Source organism: Gasterosteus aculeatus, chromosome 13, assembly GCF_964276395.1.
Source record: "Gasterosteus aculeatus chromosome 13, fGasAcu3.hap1.1, whole genome shotgun sequence".
In the NCBI taxonomy this organism is placed as follows: domain Eukaryota; kingdom Metazoa; phylum Chordata; class Actinopteri; order Perciformes; family Gasterosteidae; genus Gasterosteus; species Gasterosteus aculeatus.
This window is the reverse complement of record NC_135701.1, coordinates 1371121-1389759: the sequence shown is the minus strand read 5'-3', so window position 1 is coordinate 1389759 and position 18639 is coordinate 1371121. Positions and strand designations below refer to the sequence as shown.

The 18639-nt window shown below is 46.8% G+C and overlaps 2 protein-coding genes across 3 annotated transcripts in view; one reads left to right on the top strand and one right to left on the bottom strand.

Annotated features, from left to right (window-relative positions):
• Positions 1-3030, bottom strand: part of abca2 (ATP-binding cassette, sub-family A (ABC1), member 2) — a 49314-nt gene extending 46284 nt beyond the window's left edge. For both annotated transcript variants that reach the window (XM_078087439.1, XM_078087440.1), the window contains exon 1: positions 2630-3030. In XM_078087439.1, coding sequence (XP_077943565.1) covers positions 2630-2695 — 66 coding nt within the window. In that variant the 5' untranslated portion in view covers positions 2696-3030. The remainder of the gene's footprint in view (positions 1-2629) is intronic.
• Positions 3031-8450: 5420 nt separating this feature from the next.
• On the top strand, positions 8451-9679 carry LOC120831351 (uncharacterized). Its single transcript, XM_078087446.1, has one exon. The coding sequence runs from the start codon at positions 8553-8555 to the stop codon at positions 9552-9554; it is 1002 nt and encodes a 333-aa protein (XP_077943572.1). The 5' UTR covers positions 8451-8552; the 3' UTR covers positions 9555-9679.
• Positions 9680-18639: the final 8960 nt, after the last annotated feature.

Sequence of the window (18639 nt, the reverse complement as noted above, 5' to 3'; positions counted from 1 at the left end):
TTTGAAACACACAGTTAGCAAAATATTTTGGTCAGAGTTAAAACAAACCAACGTTAATGATTGTGAGGTCAAATACACTCAACCATCCATCCTGATTCCAAAGAGGGGTTGAGGGAACAGACACGATTTCCCCGATCAACAGACATAAACCTACAGGTAGTTCAGTGTTTGAGCAAACAACCATTGAATAGATTTTCTGATGAGAAGCACAATGTGCTCGGAAGCAGAGGCTCATCAACGGGACAGGATCTCAACTCAAGGTTCGCTGGTTTTACAAAGCGCCTTCAGGTACATGCTGCAGTCCTTTTCACACCTCCACACCTGCCGCATTAAGTGGAAATAGTCCACATTGAAATGGCACAAAATATCTGGTAAGTAAGTGAGGTTAAGTACCTTCAGTCAGGACGGTTTCGTCAAAGTTCCACCTTGGGTTTACTGGAGGGGATCGGCTTAATGGAAGCCACCTGCAGGTGTTGGGTTCCCTTGTGTGTGTCTGTGTGTGTCTGCCCAGCTGCTCTCCATCATATCACCACTCCACAGCAATCTGCCCCTTTCCCATCCGCTCTTCAGTGGTAAACAACGCGTGCTGGGCTGTACGAGTATTTTAAAGTAATTTAAAGTATTGACTAGTGTTGCACGGTTTACCGGTACTAGAAAGGTACCGCGGTACCCATACGTTGAAAACAATACGGTTTTGAATATTTTTAGTACCAGCACTTTAAAAAAAGCAGCAATTGTAGCGCACTGACTGTCCCGCTTCGTGTCGGGCCGCCTGCACACATCGACTGAACAGCTCTCACACATGTTGTCAGGGGAGACGCGCCCTCACATAGCAGACTGCTCACCCATATACAGCCTAACACCATTAGCCTTAGCCTAGCTTAGCTCGGGTGACCAGACGTCCTCTTTTACCCAGACGCATTTTTTAGGTCTCGACAAGAGGAAATGTCCGAGTATAAGAGGACGTCTGCTTTGTCTTGTGTTGCACTTGCTTGATGTTTGACTGTTTGGAAAATTGTTGACTTGCTAGTTTGTCATAAACAAAGTAAGTTTAGCCGCTAGCAGACATCTTGTTAGCAATGTTAGCAAGCTTGTTATAAAACGCTAGCATAGTGATGCTTGTATTAAGTGCTCTCGAGTCGGCTTCTTTGTAATGTTATAGGGACACTTTTCACTAAACCTTGGAGTGAGACGTTGGGGGGTGAAGCTACGGCTGACGGGGGGTGTAAGTTACGCTACGTGCAGCGAATCGGGTTATAGATGCGCGGTTTAGATGAACCAGCGCAGATTCTTTTTTTTTGCGTAACAAATTGGATGTGTGGCGTGAGTGCGTGCGAAAACATGGAAACACGCGTGTCACACGGGGAAACCGTGAGAGTTGGCAGCCCTGTAGCTTTGTTGGCTAGCTTGACAGTCAAACTTAACACAGTCAAACATCAAGCAACACAAGACAAAGCAAGACCCCAAATTAGTTCCTGAATAGTCCAGCAGAAATATATACATGCAACATAACCTACAATTTCACTCATGTGGGCCGATATGATCATGAGGTCAGAATGCACACAAAATTGTACAAATAATACACACTTGATGCAATAGGCTACATGTTTGTGGAGCCTGAGGGTGGATCTTCACCTAATCCTTTTTATTTTTAGTTGAGGAAATATGAATCTGAGAATAGCAAACTATGCAAGTAAATAAAGCATTGTTCATCCCACAGACAGTCAAACAGATACCAGGTAAAAAAAGGAACCGATGTTTTATTTATTACTATCATAGATAAATATATTCAATTATCCTATTTGTGGTATCGTATCGTAAGTATCGGAACCCGTAATATTTTGGCAGGTATAGTATCGAAGTCATAATTTTGGTATCGTGACAACTCTAGTATTGACCTCTCTTGTCTACGTATGTGCACACAGTGTTTCTGGATCATCCTCCTGATGAGGTCATGACAGCACACCCTGATGAGGTCATGACAGCACACCCTGATGAGGTCATGACAGCACACCCTGATGAGGTCATGACAGCACATCCTGAGCGAACCGCTGCAGCTGCCCCAAACCACCACCTGTTTGACCACAACTTGCTGCCCACCATCTTCACCACCATCATCGTCATCACCACCATCTTCACCACCACCAACATCATCACCACCATCATCACAAACACCACCATCTTCATCTTCACCACCACCACCACCACCATCTTCACCACTATCACCACCATCATCTTCACCACCACCACCACCACCATCTTCACAGCCACCAACATCATCACCACCATCTTCACTATGACCACCATCTTCACCACTATCACCACCACCATCATCCTCACCACCATCATCCTCACCACCATCTTGACCAATACCACCACCACCATCTTTACCATGACCACCATCATCATCACCACCACTATCACCACCACCATATTCACCACCACCATCATCCTCACCACCATCTTGACCACCACCATCATCACCACCATCTTCACCACCACCGCCACCATCTTCACCACGACCACCATCATCATCGACATCATCAGCTCAGATGGAGACAGCAGGTGCTTCGCCCAAATACCGCAGCCTGGCACGGCGGGGCACGTGTCAACCGACGGGGTGTCTTACCGGTCCCCTCCTCTTCAGAGAGATGTTCTTCCACAGCAGGAGATGGAGCTGGTGCAGGAATCCCATTTTGCTTCGGTCCCGTTGTGTCACTCAACGGAGCAGATTAGCTCGCCGGTACCGGCGGCGGCCTGTGACTGGATGTGAATAACCGGGGATTCTGTGCCGGTGCCGAGCATTCCGCCCGAGCCTGTTGTTGCGGTGCTGAGATGCGCAGGTTCTGCTAACGATCAGTATTAAGAAGCTCGCGTTTCTCGCTTTGTCGCAGTCGTAACGGGACCGACTGGTTCCCGTCTGTCATCCTCTGCGGTCCGAGCAGCGCGGCGAGCTGCTCCTCCGGTTCACTAGTGCACCAGGGACGCGAAGGGGACGCGCAGACAGCCGCTGTTAAGCTCACCGGAGGAATAAAACCACTTCCGGCCTGCCCTTTAGAAACAAAAGCCCCGCCAGCTCAGCGATGGACCAGGGCTTGTAACGCCTGCACCGTTAAATATAATAAAAAGCCCTCTTATTTTAATAATGAAATATCAGTTGTGATTTTGTGAGTAGAATCAAAAGCATTCAGTCATTTCATGGGACTACGTCAGCCTCATAAAGGGACGGGGAGCGACCAACAGATGTCCCGTCTCTCGTGTCCCGTCCAGTCACACAGCTGCTATTACCTTTATCTGCTTTATCTTCCTCAGAAGGCCTTCACACGTTATGCAGTCATCCAATGTTTAGTTATATCTATAAGATGCTAAATAGATGGTTAATGTTGTAATATCATGATTATACGTATAAGTATATTCAAATATCTGACTTCATTCATACTAATGACCATAACAGTCAAACTCCACTTTGTCCTGAAGGAAGATGTGATGTCGCCGAGAATTTGTTGCCAAATGCAAAAGACAGGGTTGCCTGTTTAATTTCTATAAACCAGTAACTAACCCGTAAAAGTATTTATAGGGACTAATCTTTTGTTTTGCATTACTGGAACCACTTTAGTTCTATTTGGTGCACTGGTAATGACTTTATGTAAAATGACACACAAAAAGGCCTGTTGAGGCACTGCAGCATTTCTCATCCGCTTACGTGACATTTGATTGATGCCAAACACTTTGGTACTGACTTAAAGATACTGCAGGGCCAATAGTGATATGACTTGTAGGTGCCTGTATCTGCTAACACCAGACGTGGGAGTCCGTTGTGTAATAGTGAGTGTCGGGGGACGGTTGTTCCTTAGTTAAAGGGGTCATAAAATGTTGTGGAGTAAAAAGCATTATTTCCATTTGAAATACAGAAATGAAAGAATACTCAAATAAAGTATAAGGAAGATTGTACTGAGTTACAGTGCATTGATGTGCTAATATAATGTCGGTAGCGCTTCTGGCTGTATTGATGTACTAAACCCATGTTACATGCCGGTTTAAAAGAGACACTGGCAGCACTCAAGGCTTGTGTCTGTCCTCTATGTTTGAGTGTCCTTTACAAACTGACACATCTTTGGCATATGGAAGCACTAATATTGCAAACAAGTAGAATATCCATGAGTTAAGTCTACTTTCACAAAAAAAGAGAGTTGTCAGGGTGTGATGCACGGGGGTGTCAATAGACAGTCAACAGTACACAATAGATCTAGACAAAATGTGTTTGGAGAGACATTTGTCCGACAAGAGACACAGCAAACAAGCAAGAAATGCAGAAAACGCCTGGTTTTCATTTTAAATTGTTGTTTCACTTTATTCTGAAAGTCTGGCTTCCTGTCTCCATAAATGATAGCGGAATCGTGTAAAACATCAGGACGAGATGTTGTCAATCAGTGGACACTGGAGGACCACACAGGACAGAGGACAGTGACACCCCCAAAGCTCCAGGAACAGATGCATTTCCATGTTATTTGACTTGTGTAACACATTGTTTTGTAGCAGCGGAGAATGATTTGGGTCACGTGTCTGTCGGACAGTGAGCCTGTGAACATGTTCCGATGGAGCTCTGAGGTGAGACCTGTTCTCAGCAGGAACCGGAACGTTCCGTGGTTGCCGTGGTTACCGGAACGTTCGTCTTCATACTCACATTGGATCGGTCAGAGAAGCAGACATCTCTACTCTCCCACGAAACCTTCAGACAGATTCTCTGCCCCCAGAAGTCCACCAGAGACCATCTGACGAAGTGTACAGAACCTTCTGCAGCACAGAAGTGAGATTTATACACTTTTAAAGCCACTGTTGTTTCATGTATTTTACCGTTGACCCCAGATGTTTATGCTAATCTTTGTGTCATATTTTCAATGGTTAGTGCAACTTAAACTACTGGAAACGACTTGTGGGTTTATCTAAACTAAGGCAACGACTTGTGAGTTTATCTAAACTAAGGCAACGACTTGTGAGTTTATCTAAACTAAGGCAACGACTTGTGAGTTTATCTAAACTAAGGCAACGACTTGTGAGTTTATCTAAACTAAAGCTGCTTTCTCGGTTAGCTTGATGGAGCCGACCGTCAGCATTTTAACGTTAGCTTGAACTGAGAAATGCTATAAAGATATTGTTGATATCTTTTTATAACTTCTACGTGACACTATGATCAATAAGTGGTGCACGCGTGACTATTTATTCCATATTTCAATGGGTTCACAATTCCCACGTTTCCTTCCTCCTAGTGATGTTTTTTATTTATTAGGAAGCTTTTTTACACCGAACCTCGTTCAGAAACCTTTATGAACACTAACACACTGAGCAGCAGACAAATCAACACCCACAACAAGATATGTGTGATCCACGTTACCGACCTTTACAGCTTCAGATTGACCTTCTTTAAATGTAGTCTGTGTGAAACTGGTCTGAATGTAGATGCACTCTGGACTGTGATAAAGCTTCCTGACTGCTTCATGACGTGCACATATTCATATTTACAATAAACAACTGATAGACGTCTGAATCATATTTCACATTATACTGTTGGTGTTTACCCTCAGATGGCCCGACGGTGCAGCTACACCAGCGTCCAGATCCCGGACCCTCACCGGCCCGGCATCCTGCGGACCATCCTCAGGATCAGAGGACCGGCCTCCCTGATCGGCACCTCACCCGGTCCCCCACCTGACTGCGACCCCAGCAGCTGGGATACTGCCCCTCCATCCAGGAGCTCGGTAAGGACACCCACAACCTGAAGCTGCTATGATGCCGTCACCATCTCACAGGCAAAGGCTTACTTCACAGTGCATTCCACGATTACTTTTATACAAGTTTACAAATAATAGAAAATAACTAAACTAAAAGACTGAAGGGGGCAATTTTGGGGAGTGGGGTGAGGGACAGGTACATCAAAAACTACATTTTTACATGTTGAATGAAAGAATGTAGTTTTGATGTAAGAGACGTTTCACATGCGTGTGCATTTGAATGTGAAACTGGTGTAGAAACCATATGAAAGCAGAATAATTAACATGATCCACATGATGGAGGATATTCAAAGCTGAAAGCCAGAAAGAAGAGTCCTTAACGGTGCTGTCTGGTTGGCAGTTAGGAGCGTTCTCAGCATCTTTCTCTGCACAGAGCGCTTGTTTTTCATCTCTGCACCTCCACAGTGGATGGGTAGTGGCTGCTCTGTGCACACTGGAGGGCGCTCCAAATGCTATTTTCATTTGATTTTTGATTTAAATCTTAAATTTAAGACCTCCTGTTTCTATAGCATCTCAAAACCAAAGGTCGTTGTTTGAATGTTAAAATGATGAACACTATGCGACTACATATTGGAAGACTGTTGTGCTGCGTGTCGTCGCAGAAGGCCGACTCATAAAATGCACCGACTTCACTCTCACACCTGTCCTCACCTGCCCGGTTATATTGTCTTAATACAGCTCCGGTGACACAAAGCTTTGCCGCCATATATCTGACAAGATGTGATTTGTATACTGTGATGTAACTGTACCAATGATGATTGCGTGTTCATGGGTTTGATACCAGCAGCATGTAGACATGTGTAAGTAGGGCTGGTTCACACACCGTCATACCCGAGTCATAACAACTGTTGTCGCTCTTCGGCAGGCAGCAAAGTGTATTGTTCACCACTTACAGCAGCAGCGGGGGGGGGGGGGGGTGGGGGGGGGGGACTTTATAACAACCACACAACCCACAACTAACGCTCTTTAACAGGGTAAAACTCCACGACATTATTGAGACATAAACAAATGTGTAACAGCAATAGTTAGAAACCAAACTGGCAGAATTGCATGCTGGGTACAGCTCGCCCAATATCACAACAAGAAGAAACTCCGTCGCCACATGAAAACGTGGAAAGGAGCATTACAGGAGGAACAAGCTGACTCGCTGGCGAACAACGAGTGGTGAACAGCCGTTCAGCTGGCCGGTGGTCATGTTTGAACGTGTTTTCTCAAAAAAATACTGTGATACTGCCAGAATCATACTGTAGTACGTAGTAGTAGTATAGTGCTGCGCTCATTATCTATCTCCTGGCACCCCCCCCCCCCCCCCTCTGCAGCTGAGCTAACCACACAAACAAAACACCGTTATATGTAGGACTCCATTAATAACTATACTAATCATTATTGTTAACATGGCTCATTGGCACACACACCATGCAAAGATCTATACCTTTAAAATATTTTGCATGTGTAAATATTTTTAATGCCATTTACTTTGAATCAAGTATAACAGAATGGCGGCTTTAATTCAACAGTCTTTGGTTTGATACTGTGATGTGGGGGTGTGGTGGCCTGACTTTGCATTTCCTCATTTCTGACTCACACGTTCTGTAATCTGAAATCAATACTCTCCAGACTTGTGTTCTCTTTACATCATTTATTCAAAGTGATTTGTTTAGTTTCATCCCCAAAACATAATATAGTTTTAAATGAGTTTTAGAGTTTATAAGGGGAGGTCTAAGACTGTGGCAATATCCCGTACAATACGAAGGAAGCCTTGCGACTCATCCCTTCCTCTTATAACCACTGATCCTCCTCAGGTCAATCTCATAAATCAGTTAGTTATTATTATATTATAAGTTATTATTGCAAATATGAACTTAACATACATTCATAGTTGAAGGGAATCCACATCATTCCTACAAACAAATTATATATAATAATACAAATTGAAAATAAATAATATGTTTTGTAACAAAAAGAGAAAATATGGCTCCAACAGGAGAGCAGTGGTCTGATGGTTGTATTTGTTTTACCTTCAGGCGAGTCAACGCTTAACGTGGAGGACTTTCTCCATCCTGGACCCCAACCGGCCCGGCATCCCTCGGCTCATCCTCCGTAGGTTCCCAGTCTCAAAACCCACGACTGGCTCCTCCACTAAATCTTTCTGTAGCATCCCCCCAATTTCCACCCTAAGGCGACTTAAGAGAAGGTACGTTTTATTCATACAACACATACCCACGACGAGACCATTAATACACAAAACATCAAGTGTTGAGACAAAAGAAACCCAATTACAATAAATGTCATTAAAGAGTAAAATAAAAGTTAGGCTGCGTTTAAAAACAATGATTTGCCTCTTCAAGTCTTAAATTTGAGTTTAAAAAAAGTGACAGTTGTAGCCAAACTGTTTTTTTCTGGAAGTTGAGATAAATGGTGTGTGGACACATAAATCCTTTATATATTCTTAAGGTGTTTGTAGGTTGACTTTGTAATTGTCTTCATGTGGCTGTCAAACAACTAAATCCGTTTAGTCTTTTGTTTAATTAACAACGTTTCTGAAGCATTTTACTGTTGATGCACTGTGTGCTTGTATTGGACAATAGTTCCCTGGTAACACGGTTCTATAATGCTCTGTGTAATCTGCACCATAAATTATTTTGTTATTTTTCCAGTGCCTCTAATCCACTTCAACGACCAGGTAAGTCTTTCAGGGTAAGTCCTCCTGAACCACCTCAGGGACCAGGTAAGACTTTAAGGGTAAGTCCTCCTGAACCAATAATGAAAAGGAGCTGTGATCGAGTGGAGTTCGTAAACCAGTTTAACAGCTGGTGGAGCAACAGATTCCCAGGAACTCTGGGTAATGTTAAACACCAGGAAAAAGGTATGTCTTATAAGGTAAGGCCCTCTAGACGCCTCCATGGACCAGGTGAACCTTTAAAAGTCAGGCTCCCAAAACCGCCACCTGGGGAACCTTTAAAGGTAAGTTCCCCTAAACCTCCTCAGGGACCTTGCAAACCTTTGAAGGTAAGTCCCCCTAAGCCTCCTCAGGGACCTTGCAACCCTTTGAAGGTAAGTCCCCCTAAGCCTCCTCAGGGACCTTGCAACCCTTTGAAGGTAAGTCCCCCTAAGCCTCCTCAGGGACCTTGCAACCCTTTGAAGGTAAGTCCCCCTAAGCCTCCTCAGGGACCTTGCAACCCTTTGAAGGTAAGTCCCCCTAAGCCTCCTCGGGGACCTTGCAACCCTTTGAAGGTAAGTCCCCCTAAACCTCCTCAGGGACCTTGCAACCCTTTGAAGGTAAGTCCCCCTAAGCCTCCTCAGGGACCTTGCAACCCTTTGAAGGTAAGTCCCCCTAAACGTCCTCAGGGACCTGGGGAACCATTGCAGGTAAGTCCCCCTAAACCTCCTCAGGGACATGGGGAACCATTGCAGGTAAGTCCCCCTAAACCTCCTCAGGGACCTGGGGAACCAATCCAGGTAAGTCCCCCTAAACCTCCTCAGGGACCTGGGGAACCAATCCAGGTAAGTCCCTCTAAACCTCCTCAGGGACCTGGGGAACCATTGCAGGTAAGTCCTGGTGAGTGTCGGCCGTTATGGGACCAGCCTGAGCCGGAGTGGGTGGTAGACATGAGGCTTTATCTGGAGTGGCGGGACCAGTTTGACAGCTGGTGGTGCAACAGAAACACTGAAGCTCCAGGTAATACTCAACACTATGATCCAAATAAGAATGTTTATTCTTTTGAAAGGACTTTATCTGAGTTTGAAATCACTTACTTAAATTAAAATAATTTACATGTTGTAATTAATTAAGTTTTATTAAGCTGTATTAAGTTGTATTTAGTTGTATATTTTTGATTTGATAGTATTTCTGTATTAATGCTCCAACCTTCCAATTCTGTAAGACAGGAACACGATTATCTCCACTTACTGCATCTGAAGTGCCTGTGCAATCCTCAACAAAGGTCTGTTCAAAGCACCTTCTTTCACTTAAAAGCACTTAATCTTACTTTCATATTATGTCAGCCATCTGCTGTCCTAGCCTCCGCTAGCAGGCAGCAGACAGCTGCTTTAATATGCTCTACCAGAAGTATCCAGTTCCACCTGCAAACTCAAACCTCCACTGACAGCTTGCGGCATTAAACTGCAGGTGCTGCCTCCACCTGCAGATTGTTGCAGACAATATTATTCAGAACCTCCACCCACACCCTCTGCCAGTAAACCACAGATGCCGCCTCCACTGCATTTTACTGGTCGACAGCTACAGGCCAAGCCTCCACCAACACCCTCTGCCACGAAACTTAGGTGCATCCTCCGTATGCACTGTACAGGCCGACTTACATACCAAATCCCCTGGCCACTTTCAACAACTTTCATCCGCCGGCACTCCATAACAGCCTCCATCCCTGATCTGCACCTGTCAATCCAGCTTGGTCCAACTCCAGGCCTGATCCTTCACCCGACACCTCCAGCCTTCTAATAACAAGCAAGCCTCCTGAACCCCCATCTCGGGTCCGTTCCGTTGACTTGAAAATCACCTCCACTTTAAAATTCGGCTTAACATCTACAATCCACAGCCTCTGCCAGCAAACTGCAGGGCCCACCTTCTGTTTGTCTGCAGGCCAAACCTCCACCTACAACCTCTGCCAGTAAACTGCGGGAGCCTCCTCCGCCTGCATTTTACTGGCAGACACTGAGAGGCCAAACGTCCACCTACAGCCTCTGCCAGTATACTACAGGGCCTTCCTCCATCTGTAGTGTTAGAAAGAGCTGGCCCAATATCCACCTCCAGTATTTGCCAGTGAACTGCAGGAGCCTCCTCCTGCAGTTCATTGCAGTTGAAATGTGTGTACCTAAAGCCTGAAGCCTCTAGCAGTAGACTGCAGGTGTCTCCTCCACCTGTATTTTACTTGCAGACTGCTTCAGTCCAAACCTCCACCTGCAGCCCATGGCAATATACTGCAGGTGTGTCCCCCTTCTGTATATTCTGGCAGACTGCTGCAGACCAAACCTCTGTAGCGTTTGGCAGACACCTAGAGGCCAAACCTCCACCTACAACCTCTGCCAGTAAACTGCGGGAGCCTCCTCCGCCTGCATTTTACTGGCAGACACTGAGAGGCCAAACGTCCACCTACAGCCTCTGCCAGTAAACTGCAGGGGCTTCCTCCATCTGTAGTGTTTGGAAGAAAGAGCTGGCCCAATATCCACCTCCAGTATTTGCCAGTTAACTGCAGGAGCCTCCTCCTGCATTTTACTGCAGTTCAAATGTGTGTACCTAAAGCCTGAAGCCTCTAGCAGTAGACTGCAGGTGTCTCCTCCACCTGTATTTTACTTGCAGACTGCTTCAGTCCAAACCTCCACCTGCAGCCCATGCTAATATACTGCAGGTGTGTGTCCCTTCTGTATATTCTGGCAGACTGCTGCAGACCAAACCTCTGTAGCGTTTGGCAGGCAGCTGCTGGCCAAGCCTCCACCTACATCTGCCAGTAAACTACAGGAGCCTCCTACGCCTGCATTTTACTAGCAGACACCTAGAGGCCAAACGTCCACCTACAGCCTCTGCCAGTAAACTGCAGGGGCTTCCTCCATCTGTAGTGTTTGGAAGAAAGAGCTGGCCCAATATCCACCTCCAGTATTTGCCAGTGAACTGCAGGAGCCTCCTCCTGCAGTTTACTGCAGTTCAAATGTGTGTACCTAAAGCCTGAAGCCTCTAGCAGTAGACTGCAGGTGTCTCCTCCACCTGTATTTTACTTGCAGACTGCTTCAGTCCAAACCTCCACCTGCAGCCCATGCTAATATACTGCAGGTGTGTGTCCCTTCTGTATATTCTGGCAGACTGCTGCAGACCAAACCTCTGTAGCGTTTGGCAGGCAGCTGCTGGCCAAACCTCCACCTACAACCTCTGCCAGTAAACTGCGGGAGCCTCCTCCGCCTGCATTTTACTGGCAGACACTGAGAGGCCAAACGTCCACCTACAGCCTCTGCCAGTATACTACAGGGCCTTCCTCCATCTGTAGTGTTAGAAAGAGCTGGCCCAATATCCACCTCCAGTATTTGCCAGTGAACTGCAGGAGCCTCCTCCTGCAGTTCATTGCAGTTGAAATGTGTGTACCTAAAGCCTGAAGCCTCTAGCAGTAGACTGCAGGTGTCTCCTCCACCTGTATTTTACTTGCAGACTGCTTCAGTCCAAACCTCCACCTGCAGCCCATGGCAATATACTGCAGGTGTGTCCCCCTTCTGTATATTCTGGCAGACTGCTGCAGACCAAACCTCTGTAGCGTTTGGCAGACACCTAGAGGCCAAACCTCCACCTACAACCTCTGCCAGTAAACTGCGGGAGCCTCCTCCGCCTGCATTTTACTGGCAGACACTGAGAGGCCAAACGTCCACCTACAGCCTCTGCCAGTAAACTGCATGGGCTTCCTCCATCTGTAGTGTTTGGAAGAAAGAGCTGGCCCAATATCCACCTCCAGTATTTGCCAGTTAACTGCAGGAGCCTCCTCCTGCATTTTACTGCAGTTCAAATGTGTGTACCTAAAGCCTGAAGCCTCTAGCAGTAGACTGCAGGTGTCTCCTCCACCTGTATTTTACTTGCAGACTGCTTCAGTCCAAACCTCCACCTGCAGCCCATGCTAATATACTGCAGGTGTGTGTCCCTTCTGTATATTCTGGCAGACTGCTGCAGACCAAACCTCTGTAGCGTTTGGCAGGCAGCTGCTGGCCAAGCCTCCACCTACATCTGCCAGTAAACTACAGGAGCCTCCTACGCCTGCATTTTACTAGCAGACACCTAGAGGCCAAACGTCCACCTACAGCCTCTGCCAGTAAACTGCAGGGGCTTCCTCCATCTGTAGTGTTTGGAAGAAAGAGCTGGCCCAATATCCACCTCCAGTATTTGCCAGTGAACTGCAGGAGCCTCCTCCTGCAGTTTACTGCAGTTCAAATGTGTGTACCTAAAGCCTGAAGCCTCTAGCAGTAGACTGCAGGTGTCTCCTCCACCTGTATTTTACTTGCAGACTGCTTCAGTCCAAACCTCCACCTGCAGCCCATGCTAATATACTGCAGGTGTGTGTCCCTTCTGTATATTCTGGCAGACTGCTGCAGACCAAACCTCTGTAGCGTTTGGCAGGCAGCTGCTGGCCAAACCTCCACCTACAACCTCTGCCAGTAAACTGCGGGAGCCTCCTCCGCCTGCATTTTACTGGCAGACACTGAGAGGCCAAACGTCCACCTACAGCCTCTGCCAGTATACTACAGGGCCTTCCTCCATCTGTAGTGTTAGAAAGAGCTGGCCCAATATCCACCTCCAGTATTTGCCAGTGAACTGCAGGAGCCTCCTCCTGCAGTTCATTGCAGTTGAAATGTGTGTACCTAAAGCCTGAAGCCTCTAGCAGTAGACTGCAGGTGTCTCCTCCACCTGTATTTTACTTGCAGACTGCTTCAGTCCAAACCTCCACCTGCAGCCCATGGCAATATACTGCAGGTGTGTCCCCCTTCTGTATATTCTGGCAGACTGCTGCAGACCAAACCTCTGTAGCGTTTGGCAGACACCTAGAGGCCAAACCTCCACCTACAACCTCTGCCAGTAAACTGCGGGAGCCTCCTCCGCCTGCATTTTACTGGCAGACACTGAGAGGCCAAACGTCCACCTACAGCCTCTGCCAGTAAACTGCAGGGGCTTCCTCCATCTGTAGTGTTTGGAAGAAAGAGCTGGCCCAATATCCACCTCCAGTATTTGCCAGTTAACTGCAGGAGCCTCCTCCTGCATTTTACTGCAGTTCAAATGTGTGTACCTAAAGCCTGAAGCCTCTAGCAGTAGACTGCAGGTGTCTCCTCCACCTGTATTTTACTTGCAGACTGCTTCAGTCCAAACCTCCACCTGCAGCCCATGGCAATATACTGCAGGTGTGTCCCCCTTCTGTATATTCTGGCAGACTGCTGCAGACCAAACCTCTGTAGCGTTTGGCAGACACCTAGAGGCCAAACCTCCACCTACAACCTCTGCCAGTAAACTGCGGGAGCCTCCTCCGCCTGCATTTTACTGGCAGACACTGAGAGGCCAAACGTCCACCTACAGCCTCTGCCAGTAAACTGCAGGGGCTTCCTCCATCTGTAGTGTTTGGAAGAAAGAGCTGGCCCAATATCCACCTCCAGTATTTGCCAGTTAACTGCAGGAGCCTCCTCCTGCATTTTACTGCAGTTCAAATGTGTGTACCTAAAGCCTGAAGCCTCTAGCAGTAGACTGCAGGTGTCTCCTCCACCTGTATTTTACTTGCAGACTGCTTCAGTCCAAACCTCCACCTGCAGCCCATGCTAATATACTGCAGGTGTGTGTCCCTTCTGTATATTCTGGCAGACTGCTGCAGACCAAACCTCTGTAGCGTTTGGCAGGCAGCTGCTGGCCAAGCCTCCACCTACATCTGCCAGTAAACTACAGGAGCCTCCTCCGCCTGCATTTTACTGGCAGACACTGAGAGGCCAAACGTCCACCTACAGCCTCTGCCAGTATACTACAGGGCCTTCCTCCATCTGTAGTGTTAGAAAGAGCTGGCCCAATATCCACCTCCAGTATTTGCCAGTGAACTGCAGGAGCCTCCTCCTGCAGTTCATTGCAGTTGAAATGTGTGTACCTAAAGCCTGAAGCCTCTAGCAGTAGACTGCAGGTGTCTCCTCCACCTGTATTTTACTTGCAGACTGCTTCAGTCCAAACCTCCACCTGCAGCCCATGGCAATATACTGCAGGTGTGTCCCCCTTCTGTATATTCTGGCAGACTGCTGCAGACCAAACCTCTGTAGCGTTTGGCAGACACCTAGAGGCCAAACCTCCACCTACAACCTCTGCCAGTAAACTGCGGGAGCCTCCTCCGCCTGCATTTTACTGGCAGACACTGAGAGGCCAAACGTCCACCTACAGCCTCTGCCAGTAAACTGCAGGGGCTTCCTCCATCTGTAGTGTTTGGAAGAAAGAGCTGGCCCAATATCCACCTCCAGTATTTGCCAGTTAACTGCAGGAGCCTCCTCCTGCATTTTACTGCAGTTCAAATGTGTGTACCTAAAGCCTGAAGCCTCTAGCAGTAGACTGCAGGTGTCTCCTCCACCTGTATTTTACTTGCAGACTGCTTCAGTCCAAACCTCCACCTGCAGCCCATGCTAATATACTGCAGGTGTGTGTCCCTTCTGTATATTCTGGCAGACTGCTGCAGACCAAACCTCTGTAGCGTTTGGCAGGCAGCTGCTGGCCAAGCCTCCACCTACATCTGCCAGTAAACTACAGGAGCCTCCTACGCCTGCATTTTACTAGCAGACACCTAGAGGCCAAACGTCCACCTACAGCCTCTGCCAGTAAACTGCAGGGGCTTCCTCCATCTGTAGTGTTTGGAAGAAAGAGCTGGCCCAATATCCACCTCCAGTATTTGCCAGTGAACTGCAGGAGCCTCCTCCTGCAGTTTACTGCAGTTCAAATGTGTGTACCTAAAGCCTGAAGCCTCTAGCAGTAGACTGCAGGTGTCTCCTCCACCTGTATTTTACTTGCAGACTGCTTCAGTCCAAACCTCCACCTGCAGCCCATGCTAATATACTGCAGGTGTGTGTCCCTTCTGTATATTCTGGCAGACTGCTGCAGACCAAACCTCTGTAGCGTTTGGCAGGCAGCTGCTGGCCAAACCTCCACCTACAACCTCTGCCAGTAAACTGCGGGAGCCTCCTCCGCCTGCATTTTACTGGCAGACACTGAGAGGCCAAACGTCCACCTACAGCCTCTGCCAGTATACTACAGGGGCTTCCTCCATCTGTAGTGTTTGGCAGAAAGAGCTGGCCCAATATCCACCTCCAGTATTTGCCAGTGAACTGCAGGAGCCTCCTCCTGCATTTTACTGCAGTTCAAATGTGTGTACCTAAAGCCTGAAGCCTCTAGCAGTAGACTGCAGGTGTCTCCTCCACCTGTATTTTACTTGCAGACTGCTTCAGTCCAAACCTCCACCTGGAGCCCATGCCAATATACTGCAGGTGTGCCCCCCTTCTGTATATTCTGGCAGACTGCTGCAGACCAAACCTCTGTAGCGTTTGGCAGGCACCTAGAGGCCAAACCTCCACCTACAACCTCTGCCAGTAAACTGCGGGAGCCTCCTCCGCCTGCATTTTACTGGCAGACACTGAGAGGCCAAACGTCCACCTACAGCCTCTGCCAGTAAACTGCAGGGGCTTCCTCCATCTGTAGTGTTAGAAAGAGCTGGCCCAATATCCACCTCCAGTATTTGCCAGTGAACTGCAGGAGCCTCCTCCTGCAGTTTACTGCAGTTCAAATGTGTGTACCTAAAGCCTGAAGCCTCTAGCAGTAGACTGCAGGTGTCTCCTCCACCTGTATTTTACTTGCAGACTGCTTCAGTCCAAACCTCCACCTGGAGTCCATGCCAATATACTGCAGGTGTGTGTCCCTTCTGTATATTCTGGCAGACTGCTGCAGACCAAACCTCTGTAGCGTTTGGCAGGCAGCTGCTGGCCAAGCCTCCACCTACATCTGCCAGTAAACTACTGGAGCCTCCTACGCCTGCATTTTACTGGCAAACACCCACTGAGAGGCCAAACGTCCACCTACAGCCTCTGCCAGTATACTACAGGGGGTTCCTCCATCTGTAGTGTTTGGCAGAAAGAGCTGGCCCAATATCCACCTCCAGTATTTGCCAGTCAACTGCAGGAGCCTCCTCCTGCAGGTGTCTTCTCTACCTGCTGTTTGTGGCAGCCAGCTGCAGTTCACACCTCTTTCTACAGCCTCCTTTAGCAACTAAAATCCTTCAGCCCTCCACAGCCACCTCCACCCCTGGCCTCCACCTGTCATCCTGGAAGACAGCTCTTGAAACCTGCTCAATCTCCTTCTTGGTCCAGCCTCCAGCCTTCAGTCTACTCCATACTAGCAGGCTTCCTGAATCTTCATCTCTTGTCCCCGCCGTTGACCTGAAACTCCACCTCCACTTGACAATTCTAGTAGGCGCCTGCAACCCGAACGTCCATCTACATCCTCTGCCTTCAACTTCCACCAGCCTCCACCAGTGAATTCTGAGAAACAGCTTTCACTCCCAGCCAACTTGTTCCACATGTTGCCCTCAGCCTTCTTCACCGACATGCATCGCTGCCTCACCCTTAGATGCTTGCGTGTCATCCATAAAGCACGTTACATCAAGAAGAAGCAGAGGTGAAACCTGCATTTTAAACATACATACATTTTAAACAAACTTTGTAAATAAGCATATCCATATTGATGACTTAAGTACAATTCTCTACAGAAAATGTTAGTTTTCTGAGATTTAGTTTGTATGAGATATTCACACATTTTATTTGTGGTTTCCACAGACTTCCTGATCTACCAGCAGCTGACTACAAGATCATCAGAGATGATGCATCACATATGCTTCCTCCTCTATGTTCAACGTCTGCTCTTCTCAGAGCTCAATAAAATACAACACTTTGCAAAGAGTAATTTTTTTTATTGATTTCCTTAGTTTTGAACCATTTCAGAACTCATACGATGCATTTTTGTAAAAGGAATTGTTAAACTTAACTCATCGAATCCACTTTCAAGAGGTTGTTGGCACACCTTTCAGCATGCTTTTGTGCGGGTTCCAATTCTCCGCAAAACCTCGTTCGCACTTACTTTGAGAAAGTTATAATGAAAAGTTTAGAGTTTCACATGTAGTGCAATATCGCAGCCGGAGCACCTCAGGCAGGAGTTGGATAAGCCAATCAGGTTGCTTGGATCTCAGGTTAACAAATGATAGCATAAGCTAACTTAATCGCTCGCAGAGACGAACTGAAGCAACACAATTTCCATCTTGGAAAATGTGAGCTCTTTAAAGGACCCCGATGCTCATCTGTCAAACCTCAAAATTGCGGAGAGAGTTCCGAGAGTTTAAACCCGACCCACTTCATGTTCGGGCAAATTGATCCTGACAACCGTGTGGGGAAAAGTTACTCAAATCAAGAGCTTTCGTGAAACTACCTGAGCGTGGCCTGCCATCTATTTTGGTTTCTTGAAAACATAAGATGTCATAACTCCAAGGAACGTTTTTATTTCTGGCCGAAATTTCTAACTCAGTATGCTATTGTACGCCTTAAAGTATTCCCATGCAGTGATTTTCAAAAAATGATAGCGCCACCTATTGGCTTAGCTAAATGCAAATGTTTTACACTTTAATGTGTATCTCCTAGCCATTTCATCTGATCTACCTCAAATCCTTGAATGATAGTTCTCAGTGGATATTGGGACGACACTGTCTTCGCATGAAAGTTCAAGGAGATATTTTGGTGCCTTGGCAAACTCAAAAACGCTTGAAAAGTTATGTCAGTGTCCAAGGTACTAACATTACATAGCTGATGTGGAGTTTTGGCTCAAAAGTGGCAAATTGCCTCCATAGCGCCCCCTGGCAGTTTTCAACAAACCTGTTTGACCTGGATGTATGACGGTTTTTGGACATATATGTAAAAGAGGGAGACGTAATAAAAAAAAAAAACTTAATAGAGACTTAGAGAAAATAAAGTCTCTTGGGACCATCCTCTAAAATGAACAGGAAGTCAGTTAGAATTTTTTTTGTGTCAATATTCCCTCTATTTTATACACTTTCTAGTCGCTATACTTTGAGGAACTCCTCCCTGGGACTTTGTCACATCCCCTTTAAATTCGGACAAAACGGTCCCAAGGTGATTAAGTTATAAAAAACCTTTTTGTTTTTGTGTTACGCTGTTGCCATGACAACTGGTTATTCACTTTTTAAAAATTAAGGTACTTTTGAGGGACTAAATATGCTCCAATCTTTATCAAATTTGAAAACACATTTACAGTTATAGATGTAGTTACTTCATATGATTTCAATTCTTCCAA